This window comes from Gracilinanus agilis, chromosome 1 (assembly GCF_016433145.1).
Source record: "Gracilinanus agilis isolate LMUSP501 chromosome 1, AgileGrace, whole genome shotgun sequence".
Classification (NCBI taxonomy): Eukaryota; Metazoa; Chordata; class Mammalia; order Didelphimorphia; family Didelphidae; genus Gracilinanus; species Gracilinanus agilis.
Window position 1 is genome coordinate 422,957,997 of NC_058130.1, and position 26,967 is coordinate 422,984,963.

Genomic DNA, 26,967 nt, shown 5'->3' on the forward strand with positions numbered 1-26,967 from the left:
TCACTCCTTCCTCCTCCCTAAGATGGTAAGCAATCTAATATAGATTTTACACGCACATATGATTAAGTTTTTCATTACTGAATTCTTCATTTCAGTTGATAGCTTTAAATTCAATCCTTAGGAATAAGAAGTCCAAATAAGGCAGCTGCTTCTAGGGTCTTAAATTATATATTTCAACTTGTTGCTAAGTTGCCAACCTGTGTAGGTTTACATATATATTCTTGTGGCACGACAAAAACTAACACCTGGGTTAGAAAATTCATTGTTTAGATTTCTTTTTGCACTTCTATCAGCAATGGTAAGTAGTTGTCAACTTAAGATCTTATGCCTACCTTGGAGGGGCAGTTAGGTAGTACAGTAGTTAGAGTGCCAGGCTGGAGTTGGGAGGCCCTGGATTCAAATCTTGACTCAGAAATATCCTAGCTATGTGACCCTAGGCAAGTCACTTAACCCCTATTGCCTAGCCTTTATCACTTCTCTGCCTTACAATTGATACTAAGGATTTTTTTAAAAAGATATTTTGTCTTCATTACAAATGCTAGTTTGAATAAATACTGCCTGAGCCTTGTGAAATGCCTCCAGGATGAAAATCAAATATATTATCATTCATTCTCAGTGGAAAGACAACTGAATCTGGAACCAGAAGGCCTGGGTTCAAGTCCTACTTCTAGTGCTTACAACCAGTGTGATGGGGGACAAGCACTTAATCTCTCTGTGCTTCAATTTTTTCATCTATAAAGTGAGGTTTGGCCTTTTCAATCCCTTCTAGCTCCAAAATTATGATTCTGTGATCCTCTTAAAAAAATGAGATAGACATCACCCCTCTGTGCCTCAGTTTCTTCTTTTGTAAAATGAGAAGGTTGGACTAGATGAGCTCTAGGGTCCCTCCCAGATTCACATTCTGTGATTGTGTGATCCTGTGGGTCTATTAAAGAGAGAAGAGATAAATGATTAGCATTTCCAAAAGAAGTGTGAATAGGATCTTTTTTTAAGTAATGAATTGCTCATTGGATTGGCCTGGATTTTCATGTTAGTTGAGCCCAAAGGAATGAGATGGTCTCAAGCAATGTTGTGAAGTTTACCAGTAGTCACAGGTGCATAATTTTCTCAAAGAACCTGTGTATATTGGGTAATATTAGAATAAGAGAAATTCTACTTTATTCTAATATTGAATGGAATTCACTTCTGAAGCAAAGGCTTTTTTAACAAGGCTTTCTTGCTTGTTCACTGAGTATTAAAAAAAATGTCCACCCTGATTCCTGAATATCAGAGATTCTTACCTTTCTTGGACCCCTTTGGAAGTTTGAGGAAACCAATGGGCCCCTGCTCAGAGTAATAGGCTTTAGTGCGTAAAATATAGTATATAGGATTGCAATTATACTTACATATAATTCTCAAAATATATTTTTAAAATAAGCTCATCGACTCCAGGTTAAGAATCCTTTCATTTTATGTATAATCTATATCAAATTGTCAATCCCCTGTCTCAGGGAGAGGGGAGGGAAAGGACAGAAGGAGAGAATTTGGAGCTCAACATTTTTAAAAAATAATTTTAAAAAATGTTTTTATATGTAATTGAAAAAATAAAATACCTAAAAAAAAGAATCTTTGCAATATACCAAGACAAATCCCTATCATCCCCCATGATCATATTGAAGTAATTTAATTCTTTAAGTCGAAAATTATCACAGAAGAGCTCTGAGAAGGGAATTTCCAATTCTGCATCATTTTAATATCTGACAATCTAGCTCATATTCTGCTGTGCCATTATCATTAAGTCAGGGGTAGGAAAGGATAACCATTATAAGTGAGGACTACATGTGCAAGCTTGTTAGAAACTATTAAAAGATAGCTTCTGAGAAATTAAATTATTGATTTGCTTTAATTGCCGTGGGTGTGTAAGGGTTGAGCTAAATGGTTTCGAATGCTAATAAATCTATTAAGGGTTTAATCCCATTTTACCTAAGGCTGCCGTTCATCTTCAGGAAGTTTATTTGCAATCAGTAGAGCCATAGAATGGTAGAGCTGGAAGGGGCATCTGATCTCATTTAGTCCAGACCTCTTATTTTACACATCAGGAGGACCCAGAAGTCCAAAGACATAAAGTGACTTGCCCAGAGCCATAGAGCTAATTAAAGGCAATTAATGCTAGAACCTAGCTCTCTTGGATCCCAGTGCCCAGCTCTTTCAGCCCAACAACACATGTCATAATGTTGACCAAGATCAGAATAGCTCTCTTGGGAATGGTTCCATCTTCCTTTCTAGTACCCTGAAATTCAATATCAACTCTATGTGGTTCCATGAGGTGTGATGTCCTCATGACTATGCCTTTGTTCTTCCATTAAAGAAGAAAAAATAAACAGTTGAAATATTCCAGTGCCTCTAAATTGGGCAAGGCAGATAACTTTTTTAGTTATTTTTCCGCTTAGGATGAGCTAAACTGGGTCTCTTAGATAGACATGGTGATGCTCTTTTTTTTTTTTCAGCTTCCTTTGATATATCCATGATCTCATCAATGAGAACACTCCCTCTACCAGTGAAGATCACAGCTCATCCCTAACTTCTCTTCTTGTTCAGTTACTTCCCATGTCTTCCTATGTCTTTCTTTTGCTCTTTGAACTTTTCATTTATTAGGGTTGGCTTTGGGCCACCCATTTGTTATTCCTTACTCTTAATACAATCAATTGATCTCTTTTTCTAGTCATGCATTTCCTTTATAATGAATTTTATGCCACTTCTTGTATGCAAATTATCTTGATTAATATTCTACAATATATTTACATGCACTATATAAGTTTCTATTGTCCTTTGGATCACTTATAATTTTGATCCTTGATAGTATTTCCTGATTTATAACCAACCTCCATCCCTAGAGTACTGATAGGAGTAGTAGATAGTGAGAAGGTCTTGAAATCAGGAAGGCATACCAGTAGTGTGATTTTGGCTGAAACATTTAACTTCTCATTGGCCCTAAGAAAAAATTGTAAGTTGAAGAAAAGGTGACAGTCTGCATTGCTAAAAGAAGTTCCTCACTGGGAGCTCACCATAAGGGAGAGATCACAGGCCCAGGGGGGGAAAAAAAGAAAGAAAAAAGCATCAGTGGGAAGATAGTATTTAAAAATATTGTTTTATTTTTTTATATTAAGATGTTAGGGTATTAAAAAGAAGGGGTACATTTAGGGTGTATGTTGTTGTTTAGTCATTTTTCAGTGGCATCCAATGTTTCCAGACTCCTTTTTGGATTTTCTTGGCAAAGATACTGGAGTGGTTTATCATTTCCTTTTCCAGCTCATTTTACAGGTGAGGAAACTGAAGCAAATGAGGTCAAATAACTTATCCAGGGTCACAGAGTTAGTATATGAGGTCATATTTAAACTTAAGTCTTCCTGACTCCAAGCCCAGCACTCTATCCACTATACATCTACTGCCTCTCAAAAAGCTGTCCCAGAATGTCAGAATCTTGGCAACATGCATCCTGCATCCTCTTGATTTTTTGTACATATTACCAGACTGATTTCTTTAGGGGTGAAGGAGTTTGCTCAAGATCACAGAGCTAATTAGTGGTCAAGCTTGGATTAGAACCCAGTTGTCCTTATCCCAAGGCCAGTGTCTTTTCCATTTTATCATGCTACCTTTCTAAATAGACCATACTTTTAATCTGGGATATTCTACCATCAGTATTACAAATACTCAATTTATTCTGTAATATAAATACAGAATGGCATTGCAGAAAGATTATTTGTCTTAGAACTGTTTGATTCCTGCCTATTTCATTGACTCTTTATCTAAACTTGGACCAGTGCTTTTGCGAATCCCTTGAACCTTAGTTCTCCTTCATCTGTAAAACAGGGACAGAATATTTACAATATCTGCCTCACTGTGTTTTATTGAAAATCAGATAAAAAATTAAGGAACTTTGTGTAAGTTATTATTATTGTGATTATGATCTCTGGTGACCAATTAGATTGACTTAGCCACACTCTTGCCTCATAAAATGCTTGCCTGGGGCTAACTGTGAAATCTATGACTGAAGATAAAGCTTGTTTTTTTAAATTTGCTATAACAGAATATTTTAAGGGGCATCATACAAATATCCTTATTTTTCACCTATTTTTTGAAATTATTCTTCAGTTATGCTGGTAATCTAAGTCAGTAGATCCATTAGCCAACCCATTTATTCATTAGATCATTATTGTCACTAGAATGTGGCATGGTATGGCTGGATTTATTGCAGCCATTCCAAAAACTGAATCAATTAGCCACATGCAGAGTGTGGTCAATGCTGGCTGGGAGTGGTTGTATTGGGCAATACTATTGGCACGAAATAAAACATGAAACTCAAATAACTCTTATAGTTGCCTCAACATTTCAAATAGCTCTATTAGACAAACTGTCTATTGCTTCATATATTTCTTGATGCCAAGAACACTTCATTAACTAAGTAACATACTTTTATCTGGGTCAGCACACAACACTGATTATTATCAGCAGTGGATATACTACAGTTGGCAAGCTCATTTTGGTAATTCCTATTATAAATTTGATCCTTTTTTATGTGCCTGTGAGAATTATTTAATTCTTTTCCTATTAGAGCTCCATTCTATTCTCCCTATTGTCCTCATTTTCATTATAGGAAAAGAAGCCTGGTTTAGTGGAAAGAATGCTAGAAATGAACTCAGAGCTCATCGCTCTTAGATTCATAACCCAAACTCAGTCACTTACTAGCTGTGTGACCTTAGGATGGTCACTTGGCCGTTTTAGTTTTCCCATCTATAAAATGGGAATGATAACTGAACTACAAAACTCATAGGGTTGTTGTGGGAATCAAATATTGTACTGCAAATTATAATCATTGTTGCTTAGTTTTTTTCAGTCAAGACCAACTCTTTTGACTCCTGTGAGATTAAAAATTAATATTCAAATACTCCAAGTATTATATTTTATAAGATTTATTTATAATCACTAGAAGTAAAGGAATAAAAAGGTAATTATATAAGAACAACAACAAAACAACCACCACGGGCTCAAGCTAATCTACCTGTTCAAAATGCCCACTCTGCCAAAACCGCTAACAGGAAGCAAAAAGACCTAGATACGGAACTCCATCCAATTTATCTCCTGTCTACGTCAATCTATAATGACAGGAAGTCAGTGGGCTCCTCTGTAATGTAGTTCAAAGGTACAAAATTTCCAAATACACACTCCATTTGGGATTTTTTTGGCAAAGATACAGGAGTGGTTTGCCATTTCTTTCCATAGTTCATTTTAGAGATGAGAAAACTGAGGTAAACAAGATTAAGTGACTTGTCCAGAATTATACAGCTAATGAATGTCTGAGGCTGGACTGGAACTCAGGAAAATGAGTCTACTTTATTCCAGACTTGGCACTCTAACCACTGTGCCATCTAGCTGCCTCTAGTTTATATATAAGCTATAAAGTACTGTACAAATGTAAGTTACTGTCATCATTTCCTCTATCAGAGTTCTCTGATGCTTTATCTGGGAAGTAATGGAAGTGGAAGTAATCCCAAGTTCTCAAAGGCTACACCAAAGAGAACAAACTCTTACCTCGCCAATCCCTTCCAAACTAGAGTATACACCCAAAGAATGGCCTGTATATTCATCTGATACAAGTCTAACCAAGTTGAAAGAGGCTTTCTTCCAGAGATTTGGCCTCCAGTGAGAACAATTTCAGACAGAGCAACTCTATGAAACTCATGAGGTTTGACCAGCAAAGATCTGACTACCAGTAAGGAAAATTTTAGGAGGCTCAGACATATCAATTCATAAAACTCAAGAGGTGTGGGAGAAAAGAGAGATGAATCTGTGTGTGTGTGTGTGTGTGTGTGTGTGTGTGTTTTAGAAGGAGGTAGATGATGATTGTGTGCAAAAGTAGAAAGAGTAGCAATATTCATAAAGTTGTAGATCCTCCATGTATTGCTGATAGACTTTAGATAAATAAGATACCTTTATTCACCTTGCCTTCCTTTCTAATCTGAAACACAAAATATTATGAATTTTAATGCCAAATTAAAAGACATTCCTTTCGTCATTATGTTCTATTTGTAAGCATGCAGTTGAATAGAAAAGCCAGTAACAGAGATCCCTGATGGTGCATTTCCTTGTAGCATGCAGGCAATGGAATATATCCAAAAAAAAAAAATGTAACTTTCTGTAAAACTGATCACCTTAAACATGAAAATCATTTTATGCTTACATGGTCAGCTTGTTATCTAATGCAGCTTTATGGTAGTATGTTCTCCCAGAGGTGTAGCTCTGGATAACCAGGTCAAGAATGCCATTTAGCCTCTGTTTTCCACAATGCTACAAAACTATGTTCAGATCTGTTTCATTCATTCATTCATTCATTCATTCATTCATCAAGTGACACAAGGCATAATTGGACTCTAGTTCTTGTTCCTTGATTAAAAGCATGTTGTCAATTCAAAAGCTCACATGATTGCTCTTGAGGGAAGAAGCCTCATTCCATTCAACCACCATCTATCCCTGTGATTGCCATCTTCTTTTCATTTGCTAGGAAAACATATACCCCTTAGCACAGTGCCTCTTGATTAAGCTCCCTGTTTTGTCTGGTTGCTACTCAGATGGAATGCCCTTCAGTTTTCTCAGTGACCTGGTTGCCATCTTCCAAGAGAACTCCATCTTGCCTATGTTTTGCCTATAACATAGTGCCTGGAATTGAACACAGTACTCCAGAAGCGTTTTGATCAGGACAGAATGTTGTGAAACTGTTCTTTCCTTCATTTTAGACCCTATGTTTCTTAGTATATGAATAATAGAGCTCTTTAGCTCTCACTCGAATCACAATAACCCTATGAGGTAGTGTAACAATTTACATAAATCTTCCTTTTATATACAGGTGAAGAAACTGACATTCAGGGAGTTTATGTGATTGTCATGATCATATACTAAGTATCAGGCAGGATTCAAACCCCAGGTATTCCCACTTCTAGTATAATATTCTATTATACCTTACTCACCTTTAGTTCTTTTAACTATCAGATCGTACAGTTAACTCATTGAACTTATGGTCTACTAAACCCCCCCAGGTTTCCCCTCAAGAACTGTTGTTTAACCATGGACCCCTTCACCCTACCATGTACTTAAATGAAGGTGAATTTTTGAATCCACATATTGAATTTTTAAATCATCCCTATTAAATTTCCTTTTGTTGTATTATGCCCATAGCTCTAGCTCATCAATATCTTTTGGAGATCCCAACTCTCTTATCTAGCATATCAGCTATCCCTTCTAGCTTTGCAGCACCTAGAAATTTGGCGACCATTTATTTTGACAATGACAAAGAAATTTGGCGACCATTTATTTTGACAATTTATTTTGATAATGTACAAGAAAGTATTTTGAAAACAACTACATAAATGAAAGGTATCGTTGATCAAACTGGGCAATAATTATATTGTTATTTAAAAATTAGGACTACCTTGACAGAAATGAGATTTTCTTGTATATCTCTCAAACTAGCTCTAAAAGTAATTCCAAAGGAATGTTACCCAGCATGTAAGTATGTATGCTGCAAATGACTTATATCTGATTAAATTCCCTGTTAACATAATTTGAAGTGAAAACAGATTTGAAGTCTTGTAATAGCCTACTGGGTATTAAACAGATTCAGTACACCTAAAGATGTTAGAGAAATCCTAAAGCGCTTTTGAGTTTATTATAGACTATTGTTGAAATCCCAGATTTTTTTGCTTTTTAGTTACAGAGTAAGTATATGTGCACATGTGTGTATGTATATATCTATATATAATCTACATCTCTATATCTATACGTATATCTATTTCTATCAGTCTGTCTATCTATCTGTCTAGCTAGCTACCTTTTCTTTATGTGTGCTCAGAGTACCAATGCACTGTCAGATTAACACCTCACTCTTTTCTCTTCACACCAGTCACCTCACTTGCGATAGATGCTTTCCCAAGAAACTTGGTAAATTCACAATTCTGATTAAGGAAATGAGAACTAAATGAAATTTATTCTTCCTGGGAAATATACACCCAAGTCAATGTGATTGTGTGTGAAATGGTGTATCTGTTCAGGCTGTCAACACCAGGTTATGACTGTTTGCCAAGCAGGACGGGTCAAGACCTGGAGTCTAGACTTGTACTTACTAGGTCAAGGGCAGGAAGTCAGTAAGCAGCAGACAAGTGTGCCAGTACTGAGAGTACTGTTGAAGAGGATGTGTTCAGTGACTGGCATCAGGAAGAAAAGAGAGATGGTAAGCAAAGTCTGAGGAAGCAGGCCAAGGTCAATGTCATGAGCTCCAAACCAAACTAGTGGCCAAGGAGGGAACCCAAGTGTGATATACATAACAGAGAATCAGGACAAGCAAAAAGAAGGGGATAAGCGAAGAGCTGTGTCCCATGTAGACAAGGGAATCCAAAATGGCATTGCAATTGACCCAAGGGCAGAGGCTAGCTGTCCTCTCTCTTATGCCTATACTTCCTGCTAGGTGTGGGTAGATAAGCATTAAGAGCAGGTGTGTGCAGGGAACTAGAGAGAAGCAGATCCCTAAGTTGTCAGAGTAGCCAGACAAAAGTGCTTAAAGCATAAAGCATAAAAGCATAAAGGCCAATGGTCATGGGGGAGTGATTTTTTTGTCCTTCTTTTGGAACTGGTCATTTTCAACTATGGAGCCCCCCCTTCTTTGTTAAGAGTCTAAAGTGAGGCCGGAGGAATGTCCACACTCTCCTGCTCTGGGCATGGACTCTCAAGCAGCCCAAACAAATGGAAAATCTCAACTGTTTCTCCTGGAATCCTGCTTCAAGGCAAGAGACAAGGTCAGAAAACTCCAGACTGAAAACAATCTGTGGTTCTCAGGAGTACTCCTTGGGCAAACACAGGGAGGGCCCACAGCTGGTTTCCTGGGTTGAAAAGCTTTGTTTTCAGATCAAGTTGAGTCAGTGTTCATTTTGTGGTCTGAGTCAGAGACAGCTTTTGAGCTCTTTTGATCCTTAAACCAATAATGTATTGCTTTGTTTTTGTGTGGTATGAAGAATGCTGTGTGTTTGCTGTCCTCTTGGCACTCTCATGAAAACAAGATGTCATAAGACCATCCCAGGGAGTCTCTCTCTCTCTCTTTTTTTTATTAGTGTAAATAAGGCATTAATTGGTGGCTCCAGTCCCTGGCACTATCTCAGTCTCCATTGTGTAGCTCTTCAAGTTAAAGGACTTGATCACCCATGGGCACAAGTCATGGAGCACAGGTGGGCATCAGCAATCTGAAACTGGAATGCAGCTTCCCTTTTCTGAGATGCTAGCCAAATATCCAATCCTTGACCCATTTACAGCATCATTGTCAGGGTCTGGGAGGCAGCAGGATTGAACAAAGCAGGAAAGACAGGGTTAGGAATTGGTCTAGCCAAAAGAATTTGGAAGATAGTGTAAATATAAAAGGCATGGTTTCAGGGCCAGAAAATCAATTAGCAGAGGGAAGGGTACAGAAGCCCAAGAAGAGGAGCCAAGTCCCAGGTGTAATAGATCCATAACAGCAAAAAAAAGTGCATCCCAAACTCAACATATCCAAATAAAACTTATTTTCTCCATCTACTTCCATTTAATTTATTAATTATTTTCATTAAACTTATTTCAAAATCTTAAAGACTACCTCCACTGTGTGTCTTAATCTTCTCTCCTTTCATCTGGCTTCCAACCACTTTAGCCAAATCCCTCATCACTGCTCAACTGAATGATTGTAAGAGCCTCTTATCTGGTCTCTATGCCTCAACTCTCTCCTTTCTCTAATCCAAACTCTTATTTGTTTATGATATGCCACATGTTTATGATGAAACCACAAAACTTTGAAGTATTAAAGTCAGATGTTTTTATTCTATCCTTGATTCTTATTTCAATATAAAATGGGTGCCTTTGGCCATCTCCAAAAGGAATGAGTTTTAGCAAGTGCATATATTGTCCCTCCTACCAATTAGTTGTCAAACTTATATCAGGTCTACCACCACAATATTTCCTGTATCCATTCCCTTCTCTTACCTTTTGACTCCACTCTAGTTCAGGCCCTTATCACTTCCCATCTGTACTATTATTACAATGTCTTAGACCCTTTGCATCTAGTATCCTAGATTTCATCTCCGGTCCCTCCTGAACATAGCTGCCAAATTGATAATCTGAATATATATTTAGGAATCTCTAGTGGCTCCCTCCAGCTTCTAAGATAAAATATAAAGTCTTTTGTTTGACTTTTAAAGAACTTGATAGAATAGGTTCATTCTCTCTTCCCTCCTCAGACTTTGATTAGAATTTTCCTTTTTAACTCACCCTAAATATCTAGGTTATAAATCCTACCTGACCCATATCTATCTTCTGTGGTTTAACTTGACCGTTTCCTTCTGTTGTCTAAAAATTATGCAATTACAGCAGGCACATTTGCTCTGTTTTAGGCTCTTAAGTCCTTTTCAAGAGAGGCCATTAACACAGCAGAAACAAAAAGAAGTCACATAAGTAAAAATAGAAGTTTCCTCAAAATAAATCCTCTCCAATCAGAAGAAAACTTCACTTTTAAGAATTTAACATCCCAGGAGCAGCTAGGTAGTTAGAGAGCCAGGCTTAGAGAGGGGGAGGAGGGGAGTCTTGGATTTAAATAGGAACTCAGATACTTCCTAGCTTTGTGACCCTGGGCAAGTCACTTAACCCCAATTGCCTAAACCTTACTGCTCTTCTGCTTTGGAAATGGTACCTAGTACGGATTCTAAGACAAAAGATAAGGGTTGGTTTTTTTGTTTTTGTTTTTTTTAAAGACTTAACTTCTGCTATTTTTTGTGACTTGGAGCTAAATAATAATATTAGTAGCAACAACAGAAACAACTGATTTTATGTAGAAGTTTGCAAAGCACTCAAATAAGGTAATGTTTGTAAAGCATTTAACACAATGCCTGCCACATAGTAGTTGCTTAACAAAGGCTTGTTTCCTTCATTTTCCTTCTCTTCTCTCCCTCAATTTTCCTTACAAGAACCCTGTAAGGAAGATATTACAAGTGTTTGCAGGTCATAACTCTCTGAACAACTCTGTAGCAGTCTGTAGCTACCTATTACTTTACATTCTACCTCTGAAAGAAAATCCTCCAGAGATTTTTTTCTTAAAATGTATAACAAACTTGGCAAACTTTATTCTCTGTCTAGAGGGTCTAGAAGTGAAATGTATTACTTCTAGAATGAATTCATTCCTAGAATATAACTAGAAAAGAAAAACATAATTATGGACTACTGAGAACAGGTCATGCCTGAGTAACCTCATTTCCCTTTCTTGGCAATATTACTAAACTAGTAAAGGGAACGCTATCTATTGTTTGCTTAGTTTTGGCAAAGCTTTTGATAAAATATCTCATGCTGTTTTATGGAAAAGTTGGAGAGATGTGTATAGAAAGGATGATTCTGTTTGATAGATTCAGAAGTGATTGGAAGGTCATACTCAAAGAATAGCATATGGTAATAGTTCGTCTTTGACAGGAAGTCTCCAGTGGGGTACCATAGGGGCAGTTTTGGGTCCTTTGCTATTTAACATTTTTCTCAATAATTTTGATAAAGACAAGCTCATCAAATCTGCAGATAACACAAGTCCAAGAGATAGTTAATCCACTAGACAATAGAATTAGATGAAAAAAAGATCTCGCCAGTCCATGCAGTGGATTGAGTCCATTAAAGAACAATTCAAGTGTTAGAGCTTTTTTTCTTGGTCTTTCTTGGTGGTTATTTCTTGGGCCTTGCTTGTCATCATTATGCTGGTTTTTCTTTCTCAGCCAGAAGTCTGAATGAGGCAGGCAGACTTTCTGTGTATAGAGCTAAGGAGCAGTTTTTGCCTCAGGCTACTTTGCTAGTCTCCTGGCTTCCACTGTGTCTGCTACGCCTCTGCAGTCCAAGCCCCTCTCAGCTTCACTCCTCCAGCTTCAATACCGCGCCCCATTGTGCAGTCCCTTCTTTCACCCAGATTTGGTTTTTTGTCCTTTGGAGGTATGCTGTATGGGTCAGTGGTGAGGAGTGTTAAGCGCCCTGTTCTACTCTGCAGCCATCCTAACCCAGAAATCCATTAAAGTAAAATTCAAAGTAAACTTTTATATATGGGTACAAGAAACCCCAGCTTCACAAGTATGAGATGGGAGACATGTGGCTATACAGCAGTTATTCTGAAAAAGATCTGAGGATTTCAATGGATTATATGCCCAATGACTCAGTAGTATGATGTAGAAGCCAAGAGTTATTGTAATGATAGGCTGTATTAAGAGAAGCTAGTTTCCAGGAATAAAGAGGTGTTAGTGCTGCTATACTCTGCCCAAGACAGACTATATCTGCAAAATCGTGTCTAGTTCTGTACCGTGGTTTTAGAAGGGCATTGATGAACTGGAGAATATCCAAAGGGCAGAACCTAGGATGATGAAGGACTTTGAATTGATATTATATGAGAACTGGTTAAAGAATCTGGGTATGTTTATCCTGGGAAAAAGAAAGGTTGGGGGTGAGATGAAGGATTCATATATTTGAAGAGCTGTTATTTGAAGAAGGGATTAAACCCCTTCTGTTTGACCCAGGAGGTAGTAGCAGGAGCAATCAGTGGAAATTGCACAGACATCAATTTATACTACATGTCAGAAAGTCTTTATAACAAATAGAACTATCTAGAAGTAGAATGATCTGCTTTGAGATATAGTGAGCTAGCCCTCCTCAAAGGTCTACTACTTTTAGGATATGTTATAACAAGGATTTCTTTCATGTGTGAGTTGGCCCTTTTAACTCTAAAATGAGTGATTCTATGATTTTCTAAAATTTTAAAATTTAAGCAAGCTTTTTGGAATCTAGCGTTAACCTAGCTTCAAGGTAGCTTCAAATTTTATCAGAGTAATGGATTCTCTTGATGACCATATACCATTTCCAATTAATTACACACAAATTTTCCAAATGGTGAATTATATACTTTGAATTCCTCTCCCCAACCTCACTATTCTGACCAAAAAAAGATCTCCCCTCTTCTCTCTACACAACTGCCAGGCTTATAGAATACTAGCAAAGGTTAATATTGACTTAAGCTAAACCCAGAATAATCAGCCTTCTGTCCCTCCAAAATATACTGTATTCCCATTTTTTAAAAAACTTAAGAAATGTCTTTTTAGGGGGCAGGTAGATGGTTCAGTGGATTGAGAGCTAGGCCTAGAGATAGGATGACTTGGGTTCAAATCTGGCCTCACATACTTCCTACCTCTGTATCTCTGGGCAAGTCACTTAATCTCCATTACCTAGCCTTTTCCATTCTCCTACTTTGGAACCAGTATATAGTACTGAATTTAAGATGGATGATAAGGGTGAGTTTTTTTTCCAATGAAAAAATATCTTTTGGATTTTTTTTTTTTTTTTGGTTTTTATAGCACAAATAACTTCTCAGTGAGGTAGTTTTGACATAGTGAAGATAAGAGAAGAAGATGGACTTGTAGTTAGAAAGACCTAGGTTCAAGCCCTACCCCTGACTAATCATTTGGTTTTTGCCCTTCATTTTTGAAGAGGACCACTGACTTCATGGAATGATGTCTTGAATTGTGTCTAAATTGTATTTAGGTGAGACAGAGTTGTACAAAGTCTTCAGCCTCACTCTCTCTTCCTTTGAAGTCATTGAAGTCAGTGGCAAGACAAAAGACCTCTGTCAAAGACTGACTAAGTGAATCACTTGACTCTACAGAGCCTCAGGCAACTCTCTTAGACTATTTAGGAATAGTACAGTTGCCTAACTTCATTGGTAGAGAGTTTCCTTGAGGGAATACTCCATACCCACAAAATTATAGGTCTCATATAGAAAGAAAAACATAGTATAACAGAAGAAAAGTTAAGCAAAACCAACTGGCACAGTAACTATATCTGATCATACATGGAAAACTCTACACTTATTCTCCAGCTCTCTAAAGGTTTCAGCATCTGAATTCAGATATCTTCAATGTAGTTTACATTTAGCTATATAGCAAATGCTTTCTGGATCCATATTCCAAATGCTACTCATACTCCAAATAACATGGTTGTATCTTAAAGATTAACTCTGAAGTGTTGGCATTGTTGATTTTAGTACTGTAACTCACATGCCTTCACCAGTGCTCCTGTCCATGGTAATCATTTGATTGTAACACAGCCAGACTTCATTTTTAGAAAGGGATATTTACTTATGGTGGAATGGTTGGAAGAGTTCATATAAACATTCCCGTCACTAAAATCTGTGGCATACTTTTCCACTAATATGTACAAAGTTCAGGGGAGAGTGGGTCCAAGCTTAGAGAGCACATATGAAAAAGGGATAACTCATAGTTCCTGGAAAGTCTTTTGCTGGAGTTCTCAAGATGTTTCCTTAAATACCCTTAAATATGGTATACCTTTTCTCTAGCCTGTTTGTAGAGCTTCAAATCTGGATCCTATCTGTCCTTTGATCCTTACTTAAACACATAATCCAGCAACACTGTGAGGATGGGAGGCAATGAGGTGGCTCAGTGGGTTGGGAACCAGGCCTAGAGATAGGAGGTACTGAGTTCAAATCTGGACTCAGACACTTCCTAGCTATGTGACTGAGCAAATAACTTAATTAAACCCCACTGCCTAGCCCTTAGCACTCTTCTTTCTTGGAACCAATACACAGTATTGATTCAAAGATGGAAGGTAAAGGTTTTTTTTTTTTTAATTACTAGGATGATGATAGGAAGTCCTCAGATCTGCAAAGTACCCCTGTAGTACCCCCTAGTAATTCAAGGAAAACATGTATCTGGCCTTATTCTGAGGGATTTGACTTATCAGTGAACTAAATGTTGGGACAAGAATTCACAGAGCCTATAAGGTCCACCTATCCTTGTAATCTTTGTTCTTTCTTAGCTATACATCGATTCATATATGTCTTAGGCTCATAAATTTTGAGCTGTGAGAGCTCTATTCTGAGTCCATTATTTTGCAGATCAAGAAACTGAGGCCTAGACAAGTTTTTAAATGACTTGTCCGAAGTCATCTGGGTAGTAAATGGATTTAAACTCATATCTTTTGACTCCAGGCTCATTGTTCTTTCCATTGTATCACACCACCCTTGTCATATTTCCTATAATTCTCACTTCATCATTTCTTATAATACAATGATATTGTTCAGCCATTGTCCAATAGATTGGTACTTATTCTGTTTCTAGTCTTCTACAAAAACAAAAAAGTGCAGTCTTTCTTTCTGCCATTGACTTCCTTGGAACATATGCCAGTCCATATATTATATTCCAAAGGAAAAAACAGTAACTTTTGAGAGGTTTTTCTCCTCTCTATTAATGTGCTTAATTTAGAACTAGCCACATCATCTTATTATTCCATTCTGGGAATCTCTTATTTACTTAACTCTGGATCAAAGACCGCAATTACTTCGGGATAATAGTGATATGTGCATGAATTATTGAAGTTAGAATGTCATTTTCCAGGATCTTGCAGGAATTTGTCAGTCTGCTTAGGATTAGACTCATATATATATATATGGAAAGAATAGTATTGTTCCTTGGGAGTGTTGTAAGGACTCAATTAAGCTTTCATGAATTTTCTCAGTTCCTGGGTTGGGGAACTTGTCACGCTACTATTTCTAATGCATCTCACCCATATGATGCTATAGATGTGCCGAACAATGCACATTAACGGCTCCTGGCCACATGCTGAAACTCTGTTTCCCCTGCCAATGTGCGCTTCTGAGGGACTGAACCAAAAAGTGATCACACATAGAGACAGGAGTTAGGTAGGGAAAGATGCAAACGGAGATTAACTACTTTTCCTTCACTTTGAGCTCTTTCTGAATGAGAAAATGTGTGAGCTATGTATTCATTCACCCACAAGCCAGGTCTGAAATAACTCAGAGGCCAAAGACAACTCTTAACAAAAGCAGAAAATCCAGCCTACAGGACTAGTGCTGCCTTTTGTCAGTCTACAAATGAAGCTCCCTGTCATGTAGCACTTCCTTCCAAAGACACTAATGACAAGAGGCAGAACTCTTGAGCTCTGTTGTATGTTGGAGTAATTACCTCTGATTTACACCTTGCTGTAGATCAATTCCTAACTAAAGATGCCTCAATTTGAAAAGCATTACAGACCCAGAACTATAGGATTTGGAGCTTGTAGGATCTAAGAGATCATATAGTCTAATTCAATTATCCCATTGTACAGATGAGGAAAATGAAGTCTGAAGAAATCAGATCACGGAGATGGTTGATAGCAGAGTTTGAGTTTGAACACAGGTCTTTTCATTTCAAATCCATTGTTCTTTCTGTCAGCAAAACCTGCATCATTCTTCACATGATGATTTACATTTCTCCTTGGATCATTAGTAACTCAGCTAAGGCATTGATTAGTGAAATTATTTTCTCCTCCCTTGGCACTTAAGAAAAGGAAAAATAAAGGAAAATGTATCAAATAGATACTTAGCAAATTTTGTTGACTTGTGGTAGAGTAGGAAGAGAACATTGGCTCTAGTCAGAAGACCTAGGTTCAAATCCTTTCTGAGTACTTATTGAATACTTTCTAGTGGTATGACCTTGGAGAAGTCTTTTAGCCTCCCTGACCTTTACTGTCCACATTTGTAAGATGAAGGGTCTGGACTAGATAACTCCTGAAATTATTAACTTTAGGTTTGTGATCCCAAGTCTTGTGATAACATCTTTGTACAACTTTCTCTATTGCATATATATATATTGCCATTGTTTGAACATAATTATTATTTCTGGCAATTTATTCAAAGTTGATATAAATTATATTTATTTTTATATATTTTCCTAATATACTACTCTTCTGTCCCTTTCTATTGTCATCACCCTAGTACAGTCTTTCATTGCTTAGCTCTTTCTAACTCCAGTTTCAGGTTCACCATTTTCTCCCCACCCCCAATAATAGGAGACAACATTGCCAGGTTTATTTTTCTGCACAGATCTGATAATGTTCCTTCTCTGTTCAAAACTCTTTAATTGTTTATTGAAGAAGGTTCACTTCATCCTGGAATTCAAGGCCATCTACAATCTGGCACCAGCATTATCTTGTATGCTTCCTTCCAACTCCACTTTCTCTACTCTCAAATTCTATTATCCATTGTGCCTCAAACATGCCCTACATTTCCCCAGCTCTCTGGCTTCACACATCAATTTATCTATGCCTAAAATACTCTGTCCTCACCTTATATATCTCTGTCTGTTGAAATTCTACCCATCCTTCCCTAACCAAGTCAAAGCTATCTTCCCTGTATGGGAATCTCCCCAATCAGACCTTACTCAGACCTTATATAGCATAAGAGGTCAAAAATGAAACCATCATTGCCTATAAGGAGTTTTACATTCAACTATCAGACCCCTCATTTTACAGATGAAACCAGTAAGGGCTGGGTGGCTAAAAGTCATAACACTACTCCGTACTCAGAGTTAGGATTTGAACCTAGATCTTCGGACCAGAGCCAAGGTTCTTTTCCCATTCCACCACAAGTCAACAAAATTTGCTAAGCATCTACTTGGTACATTGTCCTTTATTTTTCCTTTTCTTAAGTGTCATGGCAGAAGAAAATAATTTTGCTAATTATTGCCTTAGCTGAGTTACTAATGATTCATGGTGAAATGTGAATCATCACATGAAGAATAATGCAGGTTTCAGTGATAGGAGGGAATGTGACACATATAGATAGATAATACAAGATAACAAACAAAGGGGATCAAGGAAGAGATCAAAGTTTTCTAGAAAAATTTGTGGAAATGTATGTCTCTATTGGTTGAATGAGTCATGTACTTGTTAAGTTGTTCATTGTATTATATTCATATCTTTATTTTATTTATTTATTTTTTTAAGGCCCTTACCTGCTGTCTTAAAATCAATACTGTGCATTGGTTCCAAGGCAGAAGAGTGGTAAGGGTAGGCAATGAGGGTTAAGTGATTTGCCCAGGGTCACACAGCTGGGACATGTCTGAGGCCAGATCTGAACCTAGGGCCTTCTGTCTCTAGGCCTGGCTCTTAAGACGCTAAGCCACCCAGCTGCCCCCTATATTCATATCTTTAAGATTTTATCTTCCTTACAAAATTCTAAGTTATTTGAGAGGAGGGAACTTATCTTAATTCATTCTTGAATCCCTGCCAACATCTAGGAGAGTGTTCCATACTTACTGTTTATTAAATTTAAATAACGTTTTAATTTAAGAAAACATTAGCTCAAATGTGACAATATTTTGTAAACTGTAAAGTGCTATCTGTTTATAAATGTCAGTTTCATAAAATCTGAAAATAGATTAGACAGTGATTATTTATATAAAAAGATTCATTTTGTAAAATGTTTTACTGCAGGTTTCTTTTAAGTAATGAGTTCCCTAGTACACTTAAAATAGTCTATTCTTTTAAAATTTCACTTACCACCCACCTTTCATGGGCCATCTAATTAAGCAAAGTTGATTGGAGCAGATATTTATAATGAATGAAAGGAAAAAACCATTAATTAAGCATTTACTCTGTGCCAGGAATTATGTTAAGAACTGGGGATACAAAACAAGACAGTCTGTCCTCAATGAGCTTACAGTCTAATTAGAGAAGGCAACCTATCTAGGGGTGTGATGGCAAAGGAGGGGTGTTTTGGTCTGGGAAATGAGATGGTGAGTAGAGCCAACAGACAATTGATGGCCATGGTTTTCAGGATGGTAGAATTGATTTGATTATTATTCCCAGAACTAGAAGTGGAAAGCCAGGGCAGATAACTGTAGTGACAGGGACAGAGGTGGCTGGAAAGCAGCACAGTAGGTCAAGGACCCCTATGAGGGGTGGCATGAGAAATGCAGCAGCAGGGTATGAACCTGGCCAGAGAGCCATCCACAAATCTATTTTCTTGGGCATGTTTTTGAACCTGCACCCATTAAATGTCTTTAACCAGAAAAAAAAATAGCGACAAACCAAACAAACTTCCTTTCAACCAAATCTTTCTCATTTGGCCAGATGTTCTTCAAAGCACAACCATAAGAGATGCAAATAACAGCTTCCAAAGCCATGAGTCCAACACATTTTCAAATGTATCCCCTGAATCGCTGCCCTGTGAGGGTGAACCACTGTCTACAAACACAGGAGACTTTTATCACAAGCTGCCCAACCAGTTACTTGAAATCAACCAAGAATTACTTCAGTCTGGAATCATTTCCATCCCTGGTAAGTTATTTCCAGATCCCTGTCCACACAAGGCCCTTCTAAAGCATGCCAGGCTCTTCAGTTCAAGCCAAGCCACACACAGTAGATGTTATCGAAACTATTTTACAAACACTTGTAAATACACTCTGACCAATTAATTCTTTGCCGATGTTGCTCACCACATGTCACGCAAAGCCAAGAGCAGTCAGTATCCAGGCCAGAACAACACCGTTTCCATTTCCTTGTCATCTGGTACACAGGTTCCTCAGAGATGGCTCTTTGTTTTTGCAGGGACCAGAGACCGTAACGGGAGGGCAGTGGTGCAGGTGTGCACCAGAAGTGCATTCTGGTTAAAGGAGCAATCCTCAAGCAGTGAACTCACCCGCCTTTTGATGTACCTCTACGGCATTCCCAGGTCAGCCCTCACCTCAGAGCCAGCTCGATTTTCTGGCTTTTGGATTAAGTTGTGATGGCGTAGTCTGAGAAAGCCTTTTGTTTATGGTGTTCTTTTCCAGGCATGATAAAATGCAAATTTCATTCAAAATCATGGTCAGTAGTAAGGTTGGTTCAGCCTTTAAGTCTTGTCTTCTAATAAAAGCCATGTCATTCCCTGATTTAAATCTAGAGATGCCCTGTGTGACCCTGGGAAAGTCACTTGACCCCCATTGCCCACCCTTACCACTCTTCCACCTAGGAGCCAATACATAGAAGTTAAGAGTTTAAATCAATCAATCGACCAATCAATCAATCTAGAGATGCCACAGTGCTGCTTCTTGCATCTGGATACATTTGGGCCAGGCACAATAGAAAAGGAAGTTATTGTTGGCAACAGTTGCCTAACTTTCAGAGGACTTCCATCTTCTAGCCCTAACCTTATTTCCTGCTATCCTGACACATGAAACAGTAAAGCAGAAGCTAAACATGATACACTCATTCCTGTCATCAGGGATTGGTTCACTTTTCTTTTCTTACTTTCCCTCTCTTCTGTCTATAAATCTTCCTCTCCTTCAAGACTGCTCCTATGTTACCTCTTCTAAGAAGCCTGCCTTGACTGTTCCAGTTCTCCATGATCTCTCTTATCTGAATTATTACTGAGTTTACTACTATACAATGTAAAAGTTTTTTTTTTTATTTTAAGTTTAAATTTTATTTTTTAATTAGGAACCTAAACAGACATAAGTTCTTCAATATTCAAAGAAAGAAATGAGTGTTTATAAATCTATGAAAAGGTCATCTAATCTATCATCTTTCTCTCTCCCATTTTATGTATTAGTTTTGTCTCCCCAACTAGTTTAAAAGTTCTTTCAGACAAGGAGTAATCCTTTCTACTTTTACATACCTCAGAGTGCCTCCAGCACAGTCCCAAGGGTATAGCTCAGTGATGGCGAACCTATGGCACAGGAATATTTCACACTTCACCTGCCTTTCAGCCCCGCAGCCCAATGGGAGTGCTTTCTCCCTCCCCTGTGTAGGGTAAGGATGGGGGCAGGGCACACCCAGCTCTTGGTGTGGGGGATGGGGTGAGGGGAGCCAGCACTGGTCTAGCTGGTACTGAATCAGTTATTATTTCTCATTTGAGACATCTGAAATCCTCAGATGCATGAAATCCTCAGATGCAGACCAAAGTGACCAGTCATAGTGGGAAGAAGTCTTATTATGTGCCTGACCCATAGGATGCCTTGTCAATCTCTTTAAAATGGAATCCACCTACATAATTAAAACAAAATTCCAGACTATCCATAATGACGCCTTTGTTTTGGACAGCATTTGGTGCCCTCAGGGGTCATAGTACAATAGACTTGAAGTTTATCTTAAGGACTTTAGGTGTATAATACTGATTAAGAAAAATGAGATGATAGTATCAAAAGAGTTTCTTTAGCAGATGTAGTTTTTACAGGGTGGGGTTGCTAGCCCCATGCCCAACCCTCCTCCTTTTTCATCCGGGCTAGGGACCCTCCTTGGCCCTGGAGTGGTAAGGGTGGGCAGTAGGGGTCAAGTGACTTGCCCAAGGTCACACAGCTGGAAGTGTCCGAGGCCGGACTTGAACCTAGGACCTCCAGTCTCTAGGCCTGGCTCTCAATCCACTGAGCCACTCAGCTGCCCCAAAAGAGAAAAATAATAACCACTAATTGGGTGGCACTTGGAAGTTTGCAAAGTGCTTTATATATTGTCTCATTCTAACAACCCAGTGAGATAGGTGCTCTTTATATGCCCATTTTATAGATGAGGTTAGCAGTTTGTCTTGGGTTTATGGCAGGATTGGAATTTGGCTCCTTTTGACTCCAAATTGAGCACTAAATCCATTATGCCACTGAAAATAATAACAGGTACTAACACTATTATACATAATTTTAGCCCTGGAATGATGATCTATGATAAACAGCATGGAGGAGTGGAAGGGAGTACTAAATATGGAAGCAGAAGATCTGCATTCAAGTCTTGGCCCTTTCACTCACTAGCCATTAGGCATGGCTCTCTGCCTGAGCTTCAGTTTTCTCTTCTGTAAATGGAAAGGATTAGACAGGTGATCAAAATTCCCTTCCAACTCTAAGATTCCATGCTTCCAAGATCCAATTGTCTTGAAAATAAAATGTTAAAACTGATGTTCTAACTCTTCCCTCCTGAAAAAAATAAAATAAAACCAACCCCAAATCAAAGCCCTTGGGTCCGATGCTGCTGAAGATAAGAGCTGGCAGGTTTGTAAGACTGGACTGCGTGTTAAAAGTCCTGTGATAACAAGGATCTCCTGCAAATCCATAGATGGTAAAGCATTTTTTTTCATTGTGGAATTATTCTGCTCCACTAATAAAGAGACTATGTAGTAGAGAATGGACTGGCCTTAGAAGACCTGAGTTCAAATCAAATTCAAATCTGAGGCAATATGCAAATCATTTAGCCTTTCAGTATCCCCAGGAATTCTCTCAAACTCTTCTGTCCTCAATTAATTACATTTGTGTGGGAAGTTTCCACACCTGTAATCCCTAAGACTAATGAAGTTATAGGTGTAGATAACAACAACATTTAATGATATCTAATGTTAATATTAATCATACTGTTAAAATTGATAACATCCATCATGGTCATGATCATAATGATCAGTGATAATAATGATAGCAATGATGATTATGATGGTAACAACAACAATCATCATGTCCTTCCACATTTGAATTTTGTGAACTGTAATAAATAATTAAATGTCTTTTGTTTATTAATCTGTGAACGCAGCCAAATATCCTGGAGTCAGAGAGAGTAGAAGAGGGCTTCTTCTATTTTACACTTCTTGCTACCTAGATCTTGGGAGTGACACTGAACCAGAATTTCTCAAGGAAGACTTAGAGCTTGAAGGTCTAGAATACCAGTCTCATTCCTGGTATTGTGAGATCTACCATTATATTCCTTCACCCGATTCTCTGTTCCCATTATCATCTTTGCCCAGAAGTTCTTCTGGTTACTTTAAGAAATATCTTGAAAGAGGTAGCTAAGTCACTTAGTGGATAAGGTTATCAGACCTGGTGTCAGGAGGACTTGACCTCAGATATGTCCTAGCTGTGTGCCTCTGGGCAAGTTCTTTATCCCCACTTGCCTAGTTCTTGCCCTTTTGTCCTAGAGTTGTTAGTAGGACAGAAAATAAGAGTTTAAATTAAAAAAAAAATAATATCCTGAAGCTCTAAAAGAAATCCAAACAAAATTAATTTTAATTCACTATACTTTCAAATATTAAAAATATTTCACACTACTTTTCAAGTAGTAAGGCTAGTCAGGAAATTTAAAAAATAAGCATGGTATGTTATAATTCCCCCAAAAAAGCTGTGAGTCACTGACTGAAGATCTACCTTGCTCCTTCCATTCACCCTACCCCTTCACTTTAGATCATCCAAGGTTTCAATATCTACTCTAAAGATATGGCCACACAGCCAATAGAAGTAGTACGTAGCACTTGAACTCTGGTCTTCCTGCTCTGAGGTCTGCTCTCTATCCACTTTGCCAAGCAGCATTCCTCTATAGATGAGTAGAATAAACCAATAAGGAGCTTTAATCTATCCCTTGAGTATCCCAGCAGGGACCCCAGAGCTGGGGCCAATGACTTTCAAAACAAATCTTGGTGATCCTTAGTCAAAAGCCATTATATTATTCAGGATTCTTATCCGTGTGTGTATATATGTAATATATACACACACGAATGACATATCTAAATATATGTGTGTATATATATATATACATTATTTTATAGAAATATATATACATATGTATACATGCATGAAAGTCAGACATATACATTTCCCTAGGAAAAGAATCTTCTGTTTCTTTCCATTCATATCTCTTTAGTACTTGTTTTTGTGGGCAGAATCTTAACATAGTCTTTATTTTTCCAGTTCACTGGTAGACTATCCAATTTCTGGCTGACTTTCAGGTCCCTTCCATTTTAGTTTGGATGGGCGCCAAATAGTCATAAGTCTTTTCAGTCTTGTTCTTTTAAGAGAAGATGTGGATTTGATGTAAGTAATATTTTGTCACTCTTTCAAGAGCATTATGAACCAAGGCTAGGTCAGCAGTCATGGAGATAATTCTTTGTTTTTAAGATCATAGGATTTTTAGGTAGAAGGAACATTAAAAGCCCAACTCCCTCATTATACAGACCAGCGGAACTGAGGCTGAGAAGTCAGGTGATTTTCTCAGAATCACACGAAGAATAGGAAACAAGTTCAGGATTCATTTGCCTTTAAACCCAGTGCTCATGTTATTTTAAACCCTTTTCAGCTAGATTGTTTGGCTCTTGAATTCCTAGCACATAGAACGGTGCCTGGCATGTATTAAATCCCTAATAAAAGCTTCTTGATTATTTGATTTATTGAAACCACACTCTATGATGAATTGTTATTTCACAATTACTTCACATCTTGGGATCTCCTGGGTTTACCTGTTTTTTTACTATATCTTCTAGTCTTTATGCTAGATTATTCCATAGAATTCTGGGGCATTCTTCCAGATACCATCTTTTTAGGATGCCAAGTTTTTTCCCCCACTTTCTTTCTCTCCCTTCAGTCTTTTTCAGAGCACTTTAAATTTATTTTCTTGGGGAGTATAAAAAAAGTTTTCTTTATAGTTAAAACCAGGGTCTTTCTGTCAAGCATTTGATCTATAGTTTGGTTAAAAGCTTTTCTTAACAAGATGAAAAAACGTCATTTTTCTCCCACTGGCCATGGGAGAGTCTCACATGCTAGAGTACTGAGAAACACAAGAGAAGATTTTAAATACGTGCCATTTCTAAGAAGGCCTTAGCAAATGCTCTCTAGGAGACTTTCCACAAGTATATAAACTATAAGTGCATGTGTTTAACAATGTTAAAGTTAGAAAGAATTTTATTTTTTATTTAGTGCAATCGTCTAGTGATAAAAAAAACAAAAAAACAAAAATTGGTGGCCTAAGAGTCAGCATTGTAGTGTGAATAGAGAGCTGGCATCATTATCAGAGGTTCAAGGCTCACCCTGGCAAATACTGCTTTCTGACCCTGGCCAAGTCACAGCAACTTGGTGTCCCCAAATCACTTCCTAAGTCTGAGAGTTGGAGAGCACATGTCTCTCTGCTTCAGCAGAGGAAATTTTCCACGAGGAGCTCCCTATAGAAATGAAATAGCAGGTCTGGACAAAACCCAAAACGCCCAGACTTCTTAAAGATTGTTCTGTCAGCAGCTCTGTCTGCATAATTAGCAGAAGACTGGATGCCTCTCATTTCTATCCTTTGGTCCTTGTTCTAGGAACAATGATCTATACACTGTGAATTGATTTACAAAGAATCACTTTAATATCTCCATCAAAAGACAGTTCTCTAAATATTCAAAGAGAGCTTCCGGTTTTTTCTTCTCTAGAAGTGAAAACTTTTGTCTACTTTCTTCAAGCAGTCCTTACATGACATGATTTCCAGATATTTTACCTTCCTAAGCATCTTTTTCTAGAACTACTACAATATTTTCACATACTCTCTGAGCTGGAAGAGACTTCAGAGACAATCTTTATCTATATTTTATCTGTACCTGGATAAAAATTCCTTCTACAAAATATCAAGGAAAGCTAGGTGGCTAGCAGTGGATAGAGCATAAGGCCTAAATCAGGAAGACTCATCTTCCAGAGTTCAAATCTGACCACAGACACTTAACTCAATGTGTGACCCTGGGCAAGTCACTTAGCCCTATTTATCTCCATTTTCTCATCTGTAAAATGAGCTGGAAAAGGAAACAGCAAGCCATTTTAGTATCTTTGTCAAGAAAATCCCAAAATGAGTTCACAGAGAGTGAGACATGATTGAAATAACTGAACAACAAATACCAAACATTTGATCGTGCTGGAAGACTTCCATTGGGATAAAGCCCACTGTCTTATGAGGAAGGCCATTCCATTTTTGGATAGCCCTAGCTCCTAGGTATGACTATCAATTATTACGTTGTATTTATAGGTACAGATAGAGACATAGGGCTAAATTGGTATGGGCTTATAGCAGTAGCTTGGATGCTTCTGACTCAATTGCTTCTTTCCTTCAAAAGTAGAATAAAGCATGTGACTTCCAGAACATGGAACATAGAGGCATTTCTGTAAAATAAATTAATGAATCAAAAATCTTTGTTTGATAACTCAGGAAATTCATCCTAAGGCAATTGAATTTACAATCCTTATTTCCAAAATGTCATTAAAGAAATATTTCCATTATTCAGAATAGGTCACCAAAGAACTAAATTTCTCCAAAGCTGACAAAATCTGTTGCTTATTCCCCAGTTGGAAAAATGCCCTTTAGGTAAATTGGTTAATGAGATTTCTCTGTTATAAGAAGGTATAATCTGAAGAAGCCACTAGGTAGGTAGTGCAATAGATGGCATTCTGGGCCTGGAGTCAGGAAGAGCTGAGTTCAAATCCAGCCTTAGACACATTCTCTGTGTGACCCTGGGTAAGTCACTTATCCCTCTTTACCTCAGTTTCCTCATCTGTAAAATGAGCTGGAGTAGGAAATGGCAAACCACTTCCAAGAAGATTTCAGATAGGATCAAAGAGAGGTAGATATGACTGAAATGGCTAAATAGCAACAAATAATCTAAAATCTTGAATTCCTTTAAAACAGAACAAACTTGATACACTTTCTTTCTAATATCCTTTCTGTTCTTAAATTGTCACAAACTAGCTCATTGATACAACATCAAATTCGAGAAGTCCTCTAGTCTTTCATCCAAATCAGGAATCCTTTTGTATCATTACTAAAAGATCCCATCTAGACATTTTTCACCTACTTCAGGTGAAGGCAAGCGTGCTCACTGGGTCTAGTCTGTTGTTGAACAACTCTAATGATTAAAAAATTATTCTACTTGTGATTTCTACCCATAGTCCCAGCTCTGCCCCCCAGAACAATACAGAACACATGCCCATCTTAAGCTCTTAATAAATCATTGTTGAGTTCCATTGTTTTTACATGCCAGTGTTTTATGTCTTTGAAAACAATGGTCAGTTTGAACACAGCTCTCATCCATGTCTAATTCAGATCATTTCCACACATACTCATATGGTGTCTCCTATTTTCTAGGCACTGTGTCAAGTGCTGGGGATACAAGGACAAAACCAAAATGATCCCAGCCTACCAGGAACTCACCTTCTTCTCTAAACAACTTCATACCTTTACATAATTTCTCCTAATGTTATTTTCCCTACTCTTTACCATACTGACCCTACTTCTTTAGACACACTCCTTTTGGTCAATGTCCATTTAAAAATTTAACAAATAGAATTGAATACAGCTTCCAAGATTTGGTTCAACAAC

General features: G+C 37.7%; 1 protein-coding gene across 1 annotated transcript in view; it reads left to right on the forward strand.

Annotated features, from left to right (window-relative positions):
• PLEKHG4B (pleckstrin homology and RhoGEF domain containing G4B) overlaps nt 1-26,967 on the forward strand; it is a 199,120-nt gene that overhangs the window by 96,222 nt on the left and 75,931 nt on the right. The window contains exons 4-5 of the mRNA XM_044665077.1: nt 18,985-19,191; nt 19,462-19,585. Coding sequence (XP_044521012.1) covers nt 18,985-19,191; nt 19,462-19,585 — 331 coding nt within the window. The remainder of the gene's footprint in view (nt 1-18,984; nt 19,192-19,461; nt 19,586-26,967) is intronic.